The 15,169-nt window shown below is 39.5% G+C and overlaps 1 protein-coding gene across 1 annotated transcript in view; it reads right to left on the bottom strand.

The window, feature by feature from the left end:
• The window catches only part of PTPN14 (protein tyrosine phosphatase non-receptor type 14), a 100,891-nt gene extending 87,402 nt beyond the window's left edge, over positions 1-13,489 (bottom strand). The window contains exons 1-2 of the mRNA XM_065401516.1: positions 13,316-13,489; positions 3,326-3,495 (exon numbers count right to left, since the gene is read on the bottom strand). Coding sequence (XP_065257588.1) covers positions 3,326-3,495; positions 13,316-13,489 — 344 coding nt within the window. The remainder of the gene's footprint in view (positions 1-3,325; positions 3,496-13,315) is intronic.
• Between the last annotated feature and the right edge of the window lie 1,680 nt (positions 13,490-15,169).

A 15,169-nucleotide genomic window follows, 5' to 3' on the forward strand; every position in this document is an offset into this window, starting at 1 on the left:
AGCTCCTTGATACCTAGGAGCAATTTTGCCTTGACAGACCACTGTAGAATGATGATGGGGGTCGTGTTTCCTTTTTTTTATTCTAAATTTACTGCCCTTTAATTTCCAGAGTCTCTTTGTTCTCATAACAAGTAACATAATAGAAAGACAGAAGCCACATATTTCCACTGTATCCTCCATAATTTTAATGCCTTTATAAATATAATATACTGTACCAGAGATCCATTAGGGAGTTACTATGTTCACTGTAGCCACTTAATGAGAAAAACTGTCAACCACAGCTTAAAGAAGCACAAAATGTAATTATAGGAATCCACAGCCACTCAAACCTGCAGTACTCGCAAGTACAACAGAGGTTTAAAAGGCCTCAATTACCTTCCCAAAAAATTACTTACAGCAAGACTGTCAAATGCCTAACACACCTGTGCATGGTAGTTTCTCTTCTCCTCTGTGAGAGCTACCAGCACTGCAGGTCACAGCATCCAAGGATATGTCTACACTGCAGTAAAACATCCGCAGCTGGCCTGCGTCTGATGACTTGGCCTCTCAGGGCTATATAATTGCAGTGTAGATGTTCGGGCTCAGATTGGAGCCCCTCCCTGGGCTCAGGGACCCTGCAAGATGGGAGGGTCACAGAGCCCAGGCTCCAACTTGAGCCCGAACATCTACACTGCAATTTTATAGCCATGCAGCCAAAGCTTGAGGCAGCTGACATGGGCCCATTGCAGGTTTTATTTTTACTACAGTGTAGACATATCCCATGGGCCACTATTGCCCCTTCCACCCAGGTGGGCAGGCTGGGGTGAAGAAAAGACAGTGCCTTAAGTCTGTCCCCCAATGTGTACACTAAGAGGAATGAGACCTGCTGAAGGCTGGCATGAGTTTTTTCCCCCCTACCCTTAAGCAAGTGGGGAACCAGGGAATAAATTAGGACTGAGTCACAATTCACTCTCTAGGCAACCTCTTATCTAGGGCAGATTTTATTGTCAGTCTAGTCACCAATTTGGCAGGAAGATCTGTCAGAGCCTAAATATCCAATGGTGAAAGGACAGGGTGGCAAAGGTGTTCCTTTTAAAACTAGGGCTGTCAAACGATTTAAAAAATTAATCGCGATTAATTGCAGTTTTAATTGCACTGTCAATAATAGAATATCATTTAAATATTTTCGGATGTTTTCTACATTTTCAAATATATTGATTTCAATTACAACACAGAATGCGAAGTGCACAGTGCTCACTTTGTATTATTTTTAATAATCTCAATCATAAAAGTCCATTACAGGTAGGACCCCATAAATGTAAACATACTTGTTCGCCTTAGCGATTGGCTGAACAAGAAGTAGGACTGAGTGTACTTGTAGGCGCTAAAGTTTTATTTTTGAGTGCAGTTATGTAACCAAAAAAAAAAATCTACATTTGCAAATTGCACTTTCATGATAAAGAGATTGCACTACAGTATTTATATGAGGTGAGTTGAAAAATACTATTTCTTTTGTTTATCTTTATTACAATGCAAATATCTGTAACCAAAAATAATACAAAGTGAGCACTGTACACTTCACATTCTGTGTTGTAATTGAAATCAATATATTTGAAAATGTAGAAAATCATCCAAAAATATTTATAATAATTTAAATTGGTATTCTATTATTGTTTAACTGTGTGCTTAAAATGGCAATTAATCGAGATTAATTTGTTTTGAGTTAATCACTTGAGTTAACTGCAATTGACAGCCCTATTTAAAACTAAAAAACCTCCCAAATTAAATCCACCACTTTCCTGACAAGAAAGAAATCCCCAATTTTCATGTAGAAAATATGTAAAACTCAGTGGTTTACATGCCCCCTTCACTCACTTGCTCTACAAAAGCCAGCCACTGTTTCCTGAATTTTGTTGTCATCATGGTGGAAAGTGACGCATAAACAGTGAACTTATATAAAATAAGGTTTGAAATTAAAAACAAAAAAACGTTAATTGCAATCCTGTCATGAACTGCAGGAGGAGAAAGAAAATCACAAGAAAGAAAAATACGTCTAGAAAACAAAACTAAGATTTATTTACAGCAGAAGTTATTAAAGAATATAAAGTAGAAACCAAAAATGTAAACAGATGTTATGTGTGTAAGGCTTGTAGAAGAACACACGAAAGCACATGAAGATCTGGCAACTATATTACCCTTCCAACTGATCCAGACACAGAGGTGAAATGGGGACAGACACATGGATAGAGTTGAAGCAGCAGACTGCAACTTTTATTACTCAAACACAAGGGAGGGGCGTGACCCATACTCTCCTATACCAGGCATTTAAGTGGTTCCACTGCAGGAGTTAGGGGGCTCCTACCATATAATCCATAATTCGGGGTAGGCTCTCCTCAGCCAATTCCCCAGGACTCAGCTTGCTCTGAGTCTTAGCCCCTCCCCCCAGATGAGGGGGTCAGAGGATGCCAAAGGGTAAGGACTTTGTCCCATAAGGGCCACAAGATCTGACCCTATGCCATGAGCCCAAGGCCCATCAGCAAAATCCCAGGTCTTTTTCCTCTGGGCCCATTCATTGTACCCTTTTAACTGCACTGGAAACCAGCAGTAAATTACTACAAATTAACAACTCTACCAAGTACATCAGTTAGGTACTAAGCGCATTCCTACTTAACCCACTGTGACTCCAAGATGCTGAAAAGAAGGCAAAAATGCTCCCTGGGTTTCTGCCAATTGGCCCTGTGAAAGATAAAATTCCGTCATGATCCCCAAACAGGCGACAGGCTAGACTCTCAGCATCTGCCAGGCCAGATTCCCATTTCTAGTTCAGGGTGGGTAGGGCAGGCTTCTGGAATGGAGCCGAAAGAGGCTCTGCACTGCCTGTGCTCCATGTTAAATCCCTGGAGCTGGGCTAGGCAGATCAGTGCCCCTCTCCATCAACCGATCAATGGGCCAGAGACTCCAACAGACAGGGAGGAGCTACATGGAACCCCTCAGTGAGTGTCTCCCTCCCTCGCTGCTGGGGCTGTCCCTCTTCGCCGCTGGCCCCATCAAGTTCCCCCACCAGTTGATGCAGGCAGGTAGCATTTTTATCTCCTGTTTTTAATGTGTATTTTATCATCTCGTTTTTGCAGAACACTAGCTGATGTAACACACAGAGTAAATCTTTTCAAATGGATATGCCAACTGGTCATTTCTCTCACTGGTTTTACTTGGAACTGGACAGGAAAGGAACAAAATAAATGACACAAAATCTTAAAAATCAAAACCAAAAAGAGTAATTGTCCATTCATACCCAGCTATGCCACAGATTTACTATTAACAGCGCGACCAGAAGGAATTCACATACCTTGTGACCTCCTGCTGCAGTCGGGACACATTGGGCACATAGAACATTACCCCAAAGAAAAGCAAAGGCTCATTGGCAAATTTGTCCAGCTGTTTCTTCAGAGGTTTTTCCAGTTCTACCCATCGTGCTTGCTGGCTCTTGCTGAGAAACCAAAGGCCAAAGTAGTGTGTCTAGATAAAGAAGTAAAATAGAGACAGTTTATTTTCTGAGCCAGTTTACCAAGCCCACACACAACTGAGGTCATAAATACAAATAAGAATGGAAGGCAATAGTGTGTCAATTTTCCCAACCCAGATGCAAGGCCAAAGTTGTCTTTTGCTTTCTCTTTTACTTCTTAGGACTAATTTGAAGAAGATGTCAGATAATTTTTGAAATACAGTGTACATCACAATGCAGGATCAGTGCTTTTCACTACAGCAGTCGTGTTAGTCTGTATCCACAAAAAGAACAGGAGTACTTGTGGCACCTTAGAGACTAACAAATTTGTTAGTCTCTAAGGTGCCACAAGTACTCCTGTTCTTTTTGCTTTTCACTACCGTCTATACAGGGTTGAACGTTAAGGATATGTCTACTCAGCAATTAAACACCCACAGCTGGCCTGTGTCAGCTGACTCAGGCTCACAGGGATTGGGCTGTGAGGCTGTAAAACTGCGGTGTAGATATGCATCTGTTGCAGAGAAAGTAGATGCCAACTGCTAAGTTGAAAAATACCTCTTCTATAGGAGGGTTTTGAGAGGGGTGTGGTGGTAGTCCTTCCCCCCCCCCCCTCCCCGCCATCTAGCACAATGAATCTAGCACAAAGAATCTACACATGGAACTTTAGGATTAAAGTAAAAGATTTTATACACATTAAGACTTTTTTCATGAAGTTTTGAAAGGTCTCGAATTCTTTCTGTATCAATATGAAAACACATTATAACAGCTCAATTTCCCCCCCCCCAAAACAAATGTTTTCTGGCCAGCTCTAGTACTAATAAGCCCTTAAAGTGTGATGTTAGCATGTGTTAGAAATCATCGATATTTCTGCATGTGTATCTACTGTCTAAAAAACACATGTACATTCCAAGAAATTCCATGTCATGTACATAAGGCTGGTGCCATGTGGAACATAAGGCAATTTTTAGAAAACTCTGGAAGAAAACTGTACCAACTTTTTTTTCACTACAGCTCTTTGTATGTGTGTGAAAGGTACCAGACTGAATTCTAGCAACATGTTCTCTTTCTATCCACAAAATGGGTACACCAGGGGTAGTGCCATCGCAAACTTCCCCTCACAGTACCACTTTGAAGTACAGTTCATTGCAAGTGCTGCTTCAGTCACTACTGGCCTCTTTGCTGAAATAGTCTACAGTGTTGCAATTTCTGCTAGTTGTGGCTGTGGGTTTTTTTATGTGGATACTTGTCCAATGAAAACTGGTGATCTGTGTGAAATGAGCTATTTATCTTAATCCAAAGAGCCATCAGAGGGTACCAACTTTTGGGAATGATATATCTGGGCTTGTTCTGAATCATTTGCCTAGAGATGAAAGGCACTCTATTCCGTGACAATACCCAGAAGGCAGAGTCTCCGTACTTGTGAATTATAAACCTTGCTATACAGGAGGTCAGTAATCTTCAGGTTGTTTAATTCCTTTAGCATTATAAAATATTTGAAAGTGTCAAGAATTAATGCCTCAGTGAACTTTCTTTTCTTTTAAGTCAGGTAGCTGAGATTCAGTTAATTGGTACAACTTTTTTATGAGTCATTTATCACATACATAGAAAACTACTCTGTGCACTCACAAGTGTATCCAGCCTTTCAGTTTGTGACTTACTTCTCCTCCCTTAAAGCATTTAGCATATCACTTCTTCTACATTCCATAAATGCCCACTGTACTTTCCACCTTTTCTTCCACAGGTCATCATTCAATTATCTGAGATGCATACTGCCCTTGGACTGCCTGTTACATCTACCAGAACATGCCAGAAGTTTAGAAGTCAGAGGTGAATTCACTTCATTTTCCTTGGAAAGTTTAAAGTAGTTCAAAATGTTAGATTTTATTTTTTCTTCGTTTTTATTCCCAGGGTAAAATGACTTCTGCTGTTCAAAGCCTTTTATTCACAGTATTTATATTTTTTTCCTAGCCTTTGAATAACAGATGTAAACTTTAGACTACAAATAATCTTGGTTATTTGGGTGATTTTTAAGATCGCTGACATTGGAAACTTCAATCCAAGATGACACAGATTACTGCAAGCCCTTTAATAACTTGAAAGTTCAGTACAGTATCTTCAGTAAGGCCTGTGTCATTTCATGTTGAATGTGAACTAGTTAGTTTCAAGAGTTCATGTATTAAAAGATTTCTTCTGAAAGGTGGTAAAATTACTATACTTTATTCTACTCCCACACATTCCTTTTCCTTGCAATCTCTCCTCTCCTCCCACCTGCAACTAAATCTAATCTAACATAGCAATGAATTAGTAAGGAAGGAACATTCATTTGATGATTACATATATGGAATGATTATGTAGCAGGAAATTAGTTTTAACTGTGTGATTATTATTTTTTTAAGATTATACTTTGGGATGCATTGTTGCCTCTAAATGTTTTATTCTGCCCATTCCTTTAAAATCTTGATGGAAATTCTACATTGATTTTAAACAAAACAGGGACCATTTGCCTCACCTTACCAAACAACTGTAAAGAGTAGGGCAGAAGTCATAATTTTCAAACAGCCTTGCCTATAATATGCATCGTATTATACATTTTTATTTAAATACACTTTTCCATCAGAATTTGAGGTGGTTGGAATTTTTCTTTAAATAAAAAGTTGCAAAAAGTTCCAACATTTTCAACATTGTTTCCATTTTACAGGGTTTAATATACTTTTTAATATATTTCATTTTTATCAAAGACTTTAAAGTAAAACTAAACTTTCAATAAACTGGGTACCAGTATAACCCTTCCTCCTATTGTTCTACTAATGTACCTCAACCCTGACGTGGAGGGACCCCAACTATAGGGATGAAACGGCAGAACATTTCAATATCTGTTCAGTTGTTGGCCTCTTAGAATCATAGGGTTAAGAGAGACCGCAAGGGTCATCTAGTCTAACCCCCTACCAACATGCAGGATTTGTTGTGTCTAAACCATCCAAGACAGATGGCTATCCAGCCTCCTTTGTGAAAACCTCCAGTGAAGGAGATTCTACAACTTTCCTAGGCAGTCTGTTCCACTGTTCTTACAGTTGGGAAGTTTTCACTGAGGACATGTCTACCCAGGGACACATAACAAAGGTGAGCCAAATTAACTGAAGGTGTGAAGTTAAAGTGCATTAATGCACTTTACATGGTGGGTTCAAAGATATAATAATCAATTCATTAAAAATGAACAATGAGACCTTTATTAATACAAAACTTTGTTGTAAAGGCTTAAAAATCCCACAACTTTCAGTTTAATAAATTTTTGCTATACAGTAGTACCTCAGAGTTACAAACACCTTGGGAATGAATGGAGGTTGTTCGTAACTCTGAAACGTTTGTAACTGAACAAAACCTTATAGTTATTCTTTCAAAAGTTTACAACTGAACACTGACTTAATATAGCTTTGAAACTCTACTACGCAGAAGAAAAATGCTGCTTTCCCTTTATTTTTTTAATAGTTTACGTTTAACACAGTACTGTACTGTATTTGCCTTTTTTTTTTCCCCCTGTCTCTGTGGCTGCCTGATTGCAAATGAAGTGTGTGGTTGACTGGTCGGTTCCTAACGCTAAACTTCTACTGTAACCTGCAGTCTATAATAGAGACGTCCCTACTCATTTGTCAGACAGCATGGTGGGAATGCCTGGAGGAGGAAGGCTAATAACACCTATTGAAGTAATTAACTTAAATCAAAGGAATCTAGTGACTCAACACTGATTGGTATATTCAGCTATATAAAGCCAAGTATAAATTGAACTTTAAGCAAGAGGAAGAGTCCCTGCTGCTTTAGCCATAAAGCATCAGCATACCTCTAATAGAAGAGTTCCCCCTAATCCCATGCTAGGATATCAGTTCAATACTGATTTAGAGGGGAGATCACCACTTACTACAGCTGCTTGTTCTTGGAAGGTTCTCCCATTCATGTACTGATTGGGTATAATCCTGTTTAGTCTGAGACTGAGACAAGTCAGACACATTTGAGGCAGTAGGACTGCAGAATGCAGGACCTCCTGTTATGTCCAGCCAGTACTTGGATGGGAACTCTTCAAAGAAAAGCCCAGAGTACTGTAGTAAGAGGTGCTGATGATTCAGTAAGTAGCACTCTTCCCTCTGCCTCAGTACTGAACCAGTGATCCATGTGAAGTTCTGTGGCACCATATGGTGCTAGAGGTGCCATTTTTCTTACACCCAACCCCATTATGCCTGGCTACTGAGAGTAGCATAATATCAAGGTAAAGTTTGCAGTGCATGCTTAATATCAACCAACTAATCTATTAATCAGTTAAAAAGTGCATTATTGATTTACATATCCTTAACCAAAATAAAAAAGAAACAGTTTCATAGCCAGCTAGCACAGCAAAATTCTTCTGTAATAGTTAATACAGATACTCCTCTCCAATAAAAGAACTGGTGTAAGTCCTATTATGCTAAATTCCTTTCCTGCTGTGTGTGTGTGTGTTTGTGGAAGATGATATAATGCTAAAAGTACAAAAAAATTAAGGCCTACAAGGCTTACATAAAACTTTATCTTATTGCAACTGATAACTGTCAACAACTCAAAATGAATCAGGTCTTCAAGCTGATGCTTACTAGAAAGGATTCAAGCTGATTTTACAGTAGTTACATGGCTACATTTTCAGCTGACCTATACTTGACTCCTGACTCAGTCAGGGAAAGAACTGTATTCCCTGGAGATCATATAAAAATATGCATAACCCATTAAATTCTGTTTTTCAGTCATGTGTGGTACAGTGATTGACAGCTCTTCCACAACAACACACATAGTCAACTCAAGCAAATTGAGTTTTGTTTTTAACAAAATATTTTCCTTACACGTCAGCCTGACTGAAAGGTGTGTTTATTTCTGATCCTGACGGTACAATTTACAAAACACCTGGAAGTTATATAACAGGAGAACTAGTACAAGTATATCAAATTAAAAACACAATTACAATTTATTTTTAATAGAGTCTTTCATACAATTAACATCACTAGACACCCCAAGGTCTAAAATAGTGATTTTTAGATAGACACACAAAAATATACAATTTTACAAAACAGATTAAAGCAGGATTACAAAAACTGTCTAGATAAAGGCAAGGTGAGGGTAGGACTCAGGGTTAGTGAGAGAGAAGAGAGGCAATTTTCAGGGAGGAGACATTGTGCAGAGTTGGTGCAGGACAAGAAACAAGACTGCTCTTTGGCCTAAACTTTCCCCATGCCTAGCCTGAGACACTGCATCTTGATGCATGGAGGTTCTGTTAAGGCTTAGAAGGCTTGCCCCACAATTCAGAGGAAGCAGTAGATCAGTTTGCTGGCTGCTGGCTGCAGAGCTGGTCAAAGAAAAAGTGACAGAACTATATTCTGTAGAAATAGGCAGCTCTAAATAGATCCAAACATTTTGCGAAACTGGGCTGATTTTGTCAGAATTTTATTTCAGAAAAAAATGGAGGAAAAATTTCTGAGGCATTCTGACATTTTCAGAATGAAATGCTTTTTTTCGTTTTGAAACTACTTTTATATAGACTATTTACATTTTGTATTATATACTACTATAATATAACCAAAGTTTAAAAAGTTGAAACTGAAACAAAACATTTCAATGAAATGAATCGGGCGGCTGGGGGTGGAGGGGGAGAAGAGGGGTATTTTCCTTTCTGGAGAACTTCTGTTTTTCAGTTTTTGTTCTAATTCGGAATGAAGACAAATTTCAAAAATCTCAAAATCCTTCGGGAAACAGAACTTCTGTCTTTGGCATAGTTCTGTGTACTACTGCTCCCAAAGGCAGGTGGCCCTGTGAGGAGGTGGATCTGCCAGCCCCATGCAATAGAGCAGGGGTTCTCAACCTTCTTCTTTCTGAGTGCGCCCGCTTCCCCCCCCTCCCCCAACATGCTATAAAAACTCCACGGCCCACCTGTGTCACAACTGTTTTTTTGCATATAAAAGCCGGGGCCGGCATTAGGGAGTAGCAAGCTGGGCAATTGCCTGGGGCTCCAGGCCACAGAGGGTCCCGTGAAGCTATATTGACCAGGCTTCGGCTTCAGCCCCAGATGGCAGGGCTCAGGTCCCCGGCTTCAGCCCCATGCGGCAGGGCTTTGGCTTTCTGCCCTGGGCCCTAGGCTTGGTGGCTTCCCTGAAACCTGCTCGCAGCCCCCCAGGGGACCCCGGACTCCTGGTTGAGAACCACTGCAATAGAGTTCACTGCACAACTGGACTCACCATTGAACAGTGAGTCTCCTCTGTACAAATCCCCTATCTCAGCACAATTACATTGGTTACACTGACTGGGACCTGTGCAGTTTTAGAAGAGGAGACAGGATTTGACTCTCAAAACATCTACACTTTGCTCTGAGCTTTAATGAAATGCACCACAAAACGTGCAGCTACTAAAATCTAAAAGCTACTAACAGCTTATGAAAAAACACTATTTAAAATTCTGATTCGCTGCCACATTTTCTGCCTGTATGTGTGCGCACACGCACAGAGGGGATTCTTCCTTCATTCTTTATCACTATTGACATTTCTATGAAAACTGTCTATACATTTTCATCTTCTCCATCTATTTATATCCTATCTGCCATTTGTGACATCACAACTTGCTGTTGGAAAAACTATTTGTGATGGTGTCCCATTAAATGTGATAAGTTATCAGATTTCCCAGCTGTACTTAAGAAAACTGTCAGCCTGTACATAAGTAATATGACCTCTTACCAGCAGGTGGAGACATGAAAATTGGAAATTCCAATGACATTTGTACTATCAATCAACTAAGAACATTAGTTCTGGTGGAGGAATCTAGATTAAGAAACTTTCCCAGCACTAAAGAACTTCACTAAAGGAAATTAAAAAACTAATTACATCATTTTTTTAAAAAAGTGTAATAAGAAAACCATGAGAAATAGATCGAAAAGGAACGATAAGTGAATACTACTAACAACACTGTGCTCAGATTAAGTTAAGACATGCAAGGATAGGCATGCTGAAACTAGATGGGAGTAATGGTATAGTCTCAGAGCTGCGAAGACTAAGCATACTGGTCTGACACTTTCATCCTCAGACACTGGGTAGATGTTCATTTGAACTAGTTTAAATTAGGAAAAACTAAGTTAAAGGTAACCACAGTACCCTCTCTTCTTAGTCTTTTGGGTCAGCTTAAATATTGGGAACGCTAAATGCAGTACCCCAAATCGATACATGGGGTATAGGAAGCATCTGAGAAGGAAAACCCCTGAAAATCTCCCACCCCTGCCAAAAGCAGTCAGACAGCAAACGCTGGACATTAAGCCTGTTATGGTGAGAAGTACAGAAGGATGCCGATGTGGCTGTCCAGCACTGCCAAAGGGGAGAAACCTCCCCTTTGGGTCAAGAATTAGGCTAATGCCAATGGCTGAATGCCTCAGAACTCTAAGAGTAGGGGCTCTGCCTTTAGCTACTCAGGCTTCTTGATTCACTCCCTCACGCATCCATCCATTTACAGAGGCTGCAGCACCCTTCTTCCTGTCCCTCTATCGAATTAAAAGATTTCCAGTCTGTCTAGCCTCAAGGATGGTTTAGATAGATTCTGAGAACCAGAGTGTGGGGTAGTCACACACTGACTTCCTCTTTTTTCTTCAGTGGAAACAGACTGACACCAAACTAAGTGTTTTTCTAACTCGTGTCCTGACTCCTATCCCGTTAACTTGCAAAATGTTTAACTGGGTTAAGCCATAGCTGCTTCATGTTTTAGCACTGTCAGGTGACCAGCAGGGACAGTAAGACCAAAAGTGAATTCCATAAGCGAGGTCACTTTAGACAGCATTCCAACACCAAATGCCAGAGCAGTGTAAATTGTAAATCTTATCGTCATCTGGACATTGACTCTAAGGGCCAAATTCATTACTGCTGTAACTCAACTAAAAACATGAAAATGGCCATAAAGCTGCCACTCTAAGTGGTCCAGTAGCTAGAGTGCTAGCTTGACATTTGAGAGACCCAGGTTCAATTCCCTGATCCTTGACAGACTTCCTTTGTGACCTTGGGCAAGTTACAACCTTTCTGTGCCTTAGTTCTGCACCTGTAAAATGGGGATAATAGCACTTCTCTACCATACAGAGGTATTGTGAGGAAAAATACATTGAAGATTGTGACGTGCTCAGATACTACAGGGACCATATAAGTACCTAAGATAGATATCTCTGGAGTAGCATCTGTTTACAGCTCATCTGAATTTTGCTCTACATGCCTTCAGAGAATTGGTTTCCATCCTGGCACAACCTAAGACATAACATAGGCTCACGAAGCACTGGAGCCACCTGCCAGCTATGAAGGACTTGGAGAAATATGGATTGTAAATGAAAGACCCAGGACTAATCAGCAAGTCTCTGCAACAGAAACCTGGAGATAAATGTGGACAGGAAGGTGCACACTTCACAGAGGAAGTCCAAACCCAATGGGCCAATCCCTGCCTTGACTTACATCCTGTGAAGCCCTGTTGACTATGGTGCGCCTGCACAGACTATAAGTCAGCACAAAAATTGGCCCACAGTATCTAAACTTTAAAAAAAAAAAAAAAAGTATCTTTCTTATGAAATCAATTCTAAAAAATACCCATTCAATCTTATTGCACAAAGTAGAAAATAAAGAAGGACGAGATACAAGATGGGAAGGCTCAGCCTCTCAACACATTTTGAGAATAACTATACACCATAAAAAGCTGCCAAAAGAAGCTCTTCACATATCCACAGGATTTCACCACATACACTACTCAGTTTCTATGTATGTTTTAATAAATAAGTAACTTGCTCTTACCAATGCCTATTCTCATATTAAAATAGTGTTATATGCTGTCCAAATTCAAAAGACAATGGACCTGATTCCCACCATTGCAAATCAGAGAGTGGAGTCACTGAAATCAATGATGTTACATCAATATAAAACCAACATAACCAGGGCCAAAGATACCGCCTAATGCAGGAAGATGTGTCTTAAGGAACAGTCAGCCATTACACAGCTACCACGTGTAGCTTTAGTTAAGGTGTAAGTCAAGTTCTTCTAAACTTCATTTTTTACCCACTCAACTTTCTCAATCATGTTTCTTTTGGACTGAAACTTCCCACAAAACATGGGTTCCAAACAGAGATGTCACTATGCTAAACTGATGGAAGGATCTGATTATCATGTATTTTAATAATCTCTTTTTTAATACATCCAAATACTGAAACTATATATACACATATTGTCTACACAACAGGGATGCTACCAAGAAATAAATTCAATTATACATATAAAGAATGAAAAAGAAACAAATCCTGAAGTCTATTTCCAGTTTGTCTTACTAAGGACTATGTAAAAACCTTAGGATTTGGCCCAAAATTTGCACAGTTAAATTAATATATATTGTACTTTGGTCCTTAACAACTAGTCCTTTCTCAACAACAACAACAAAAGAACATTAGTCTACTGGCTCTGCCACAAGTGGGAGTTTTAACATTTTTGATGTGATGCCCAAATGTGGAAATTATCAGCTACCCACTCAAAGGTAAAGTAATACACATTTATTTTCATAAGCAAAGAAGAAAGCTTTCTTTCAGATCATGTAGATTTCTTCCCAGCGAGGATGAATGTAAATCACAGTACAAACTATAGGCAGTGTGCTGTCCTCAGTTTTCATTAAACCAGACTACGTTTGCCAAAGTTCCATTTACTGATAAGACCAGGCCAACACAAAGAATAACATGATTCTAATAAACAGATTCTAAATGACAAATTGCTTGAGCTAAAAATATGTTCAATTACAACCGACAGATGGCCTTCCCTGGGTCACCCTTACCTCACGTAATTCCAGCCTCTGGGCCACAGCCTCCAGACACTCCTGCCCTGTGCTCTCCACTGAGAGCGTGCACTCGATCACATTGTTGTCCAGCAGACGGATTTGTGTCACAAAGCAGTTCTTACTGAGGACATTATAGCGCCTGGTCCGTCGCAATTTCAGCCCGAAAGGCATAGTTGTTGGGCTGGAAGGCTGTCCCTTCCTGTCACACTTTGGATATCCTCAGCACGTTTTTTGGTTTGCCTTGAATGCCACTCCACTAGTTACTACTCTCCTCCAGGACTGTAAATAGTTGTCCATGCCCAGGGCCAACTCCAAGGGATCCCTGTAACACATAAATACGAAGCATAGTTAACAATATGAATTAGGATAAGATGTTACTAAAGATCAGTGAAAATGAATGAATCTTAACGGGTTTGAACTCAAAGACTTACACTTGACAAGTAAAATAGATTCCAAAGCACATTCTACAGCTCCCCAAAAACAAACAAAATATACAACAAAATCTTTTAAAACTATATTCCAGCACTGAATTTTAAATGCAACTTTAATGTCGTAGACAATCTTTAAGGAGTTCCAGAAGCAGCTGCTGTACAGGTAGGGTTGGAAGAATTAGATTTTTGTCAGAAATTGTCAGTAAACATTGATTTCCCCATGCATACGCACACTGACAAAAAATACATACGTTTCCATCAATAATAATCAAAATTTACAGATAGACAAACTAAGCCAAACGCTGCTTGAGAACATAGAGTAAGACATGGAGAACATGCTTCAGAGTTTGATTTAAGGATATTTACTTTCTATATTTTTTTTGACATGTGATTTGACAGTTTGTGTTTTAATGGTTATAAAGCTTAAACTTTCTGGAATCTCAATGTCTGCTGTCATTAAATTATTTGTCTGGACCTTCCCAGTGTCTGACGTCTCCTCCCCGCTAATTTCCCACAACTGTGAACATTTAAATAGATAAAAATTGAAACAGTGCTTAAAAATAAACATTGATATTATCCATCAACATTAATTTTTTTTAAATTGAATTCTCCCAAGCCCCATTCAGAGGTGCTAACTCTCCCACAATTAACCTCCACTAAAGGACCTATAACCTAGCCTTATTCTAAACCTTTGGTGCCCCCAGGCCAGCCCTGAATACTGGCTTGAAGTGCTATGTAACTGAACTATTCAAAAGAGGCCTGATTTTCAGAGATGCTGAAGTCAGCAGGAGCTGCAGGTGTTCAGCACCACTGAAAATCTGGCACAAAGTGGATTGAATGCATGTGAAAGGGAAGAAGTGTCAGAAACATTAGAGAAACCTCCTGTGGGGCAATTCCTGCCATTCTACTAATTTCAGCTCCATAATAGTTGCATGTCCCACTCTGAGCTAGGCTAAATAAGGACAATCCCAGCTGACAAAGAAGGTAAAGCCAAATGGGAGGAGAAGAGCACATATTTTAGATACTATTTTTTAATTTAAACTATTCTTCTTAACAGTCATACACATCCCTGACAAGATTTGTCTTCTTGGGCTAAAACATAATGGAGTTAGAAAAGGGGAGACAGACTTTTCAAAAAATATAATGAAGTGATTATTTAATTTTGAGGGATAGAGCTTATTTCCGTTTAGCTAAAGTCAATTAGGAAGTGGTTTAAGATAAAGCAAAAGAAGCCTCTCAAACCAAAATAAGGGGTTTGCTCTGGTATTACTAAACTAGTTTAAACCCAGTTTAATTTTAAAAGGTGCAACTTTCTCCTGGGCCTAAATACTAAAAATGAAAAGGCTTGGTAGCAAAATCCCCCTGGGTTCTTTTTTGGTGAGTGCGTTTTTGGGGGCTGCACTTACAGCTAAAAAGGTCA

This window comes from Emys orbicularis, chromosome 3, assembly GCF_028017835.1.
Source record: "Emys orbicularis isolate rEmyOrb1 chromosome 3, rEmyOrb1.hap1, whole genome shotgun sequence".
Lineage (NCBI taxonomy): Eukaryota > Metazoa > Chordata > Testudines > Emydidae > Emys > Emys orbicularis.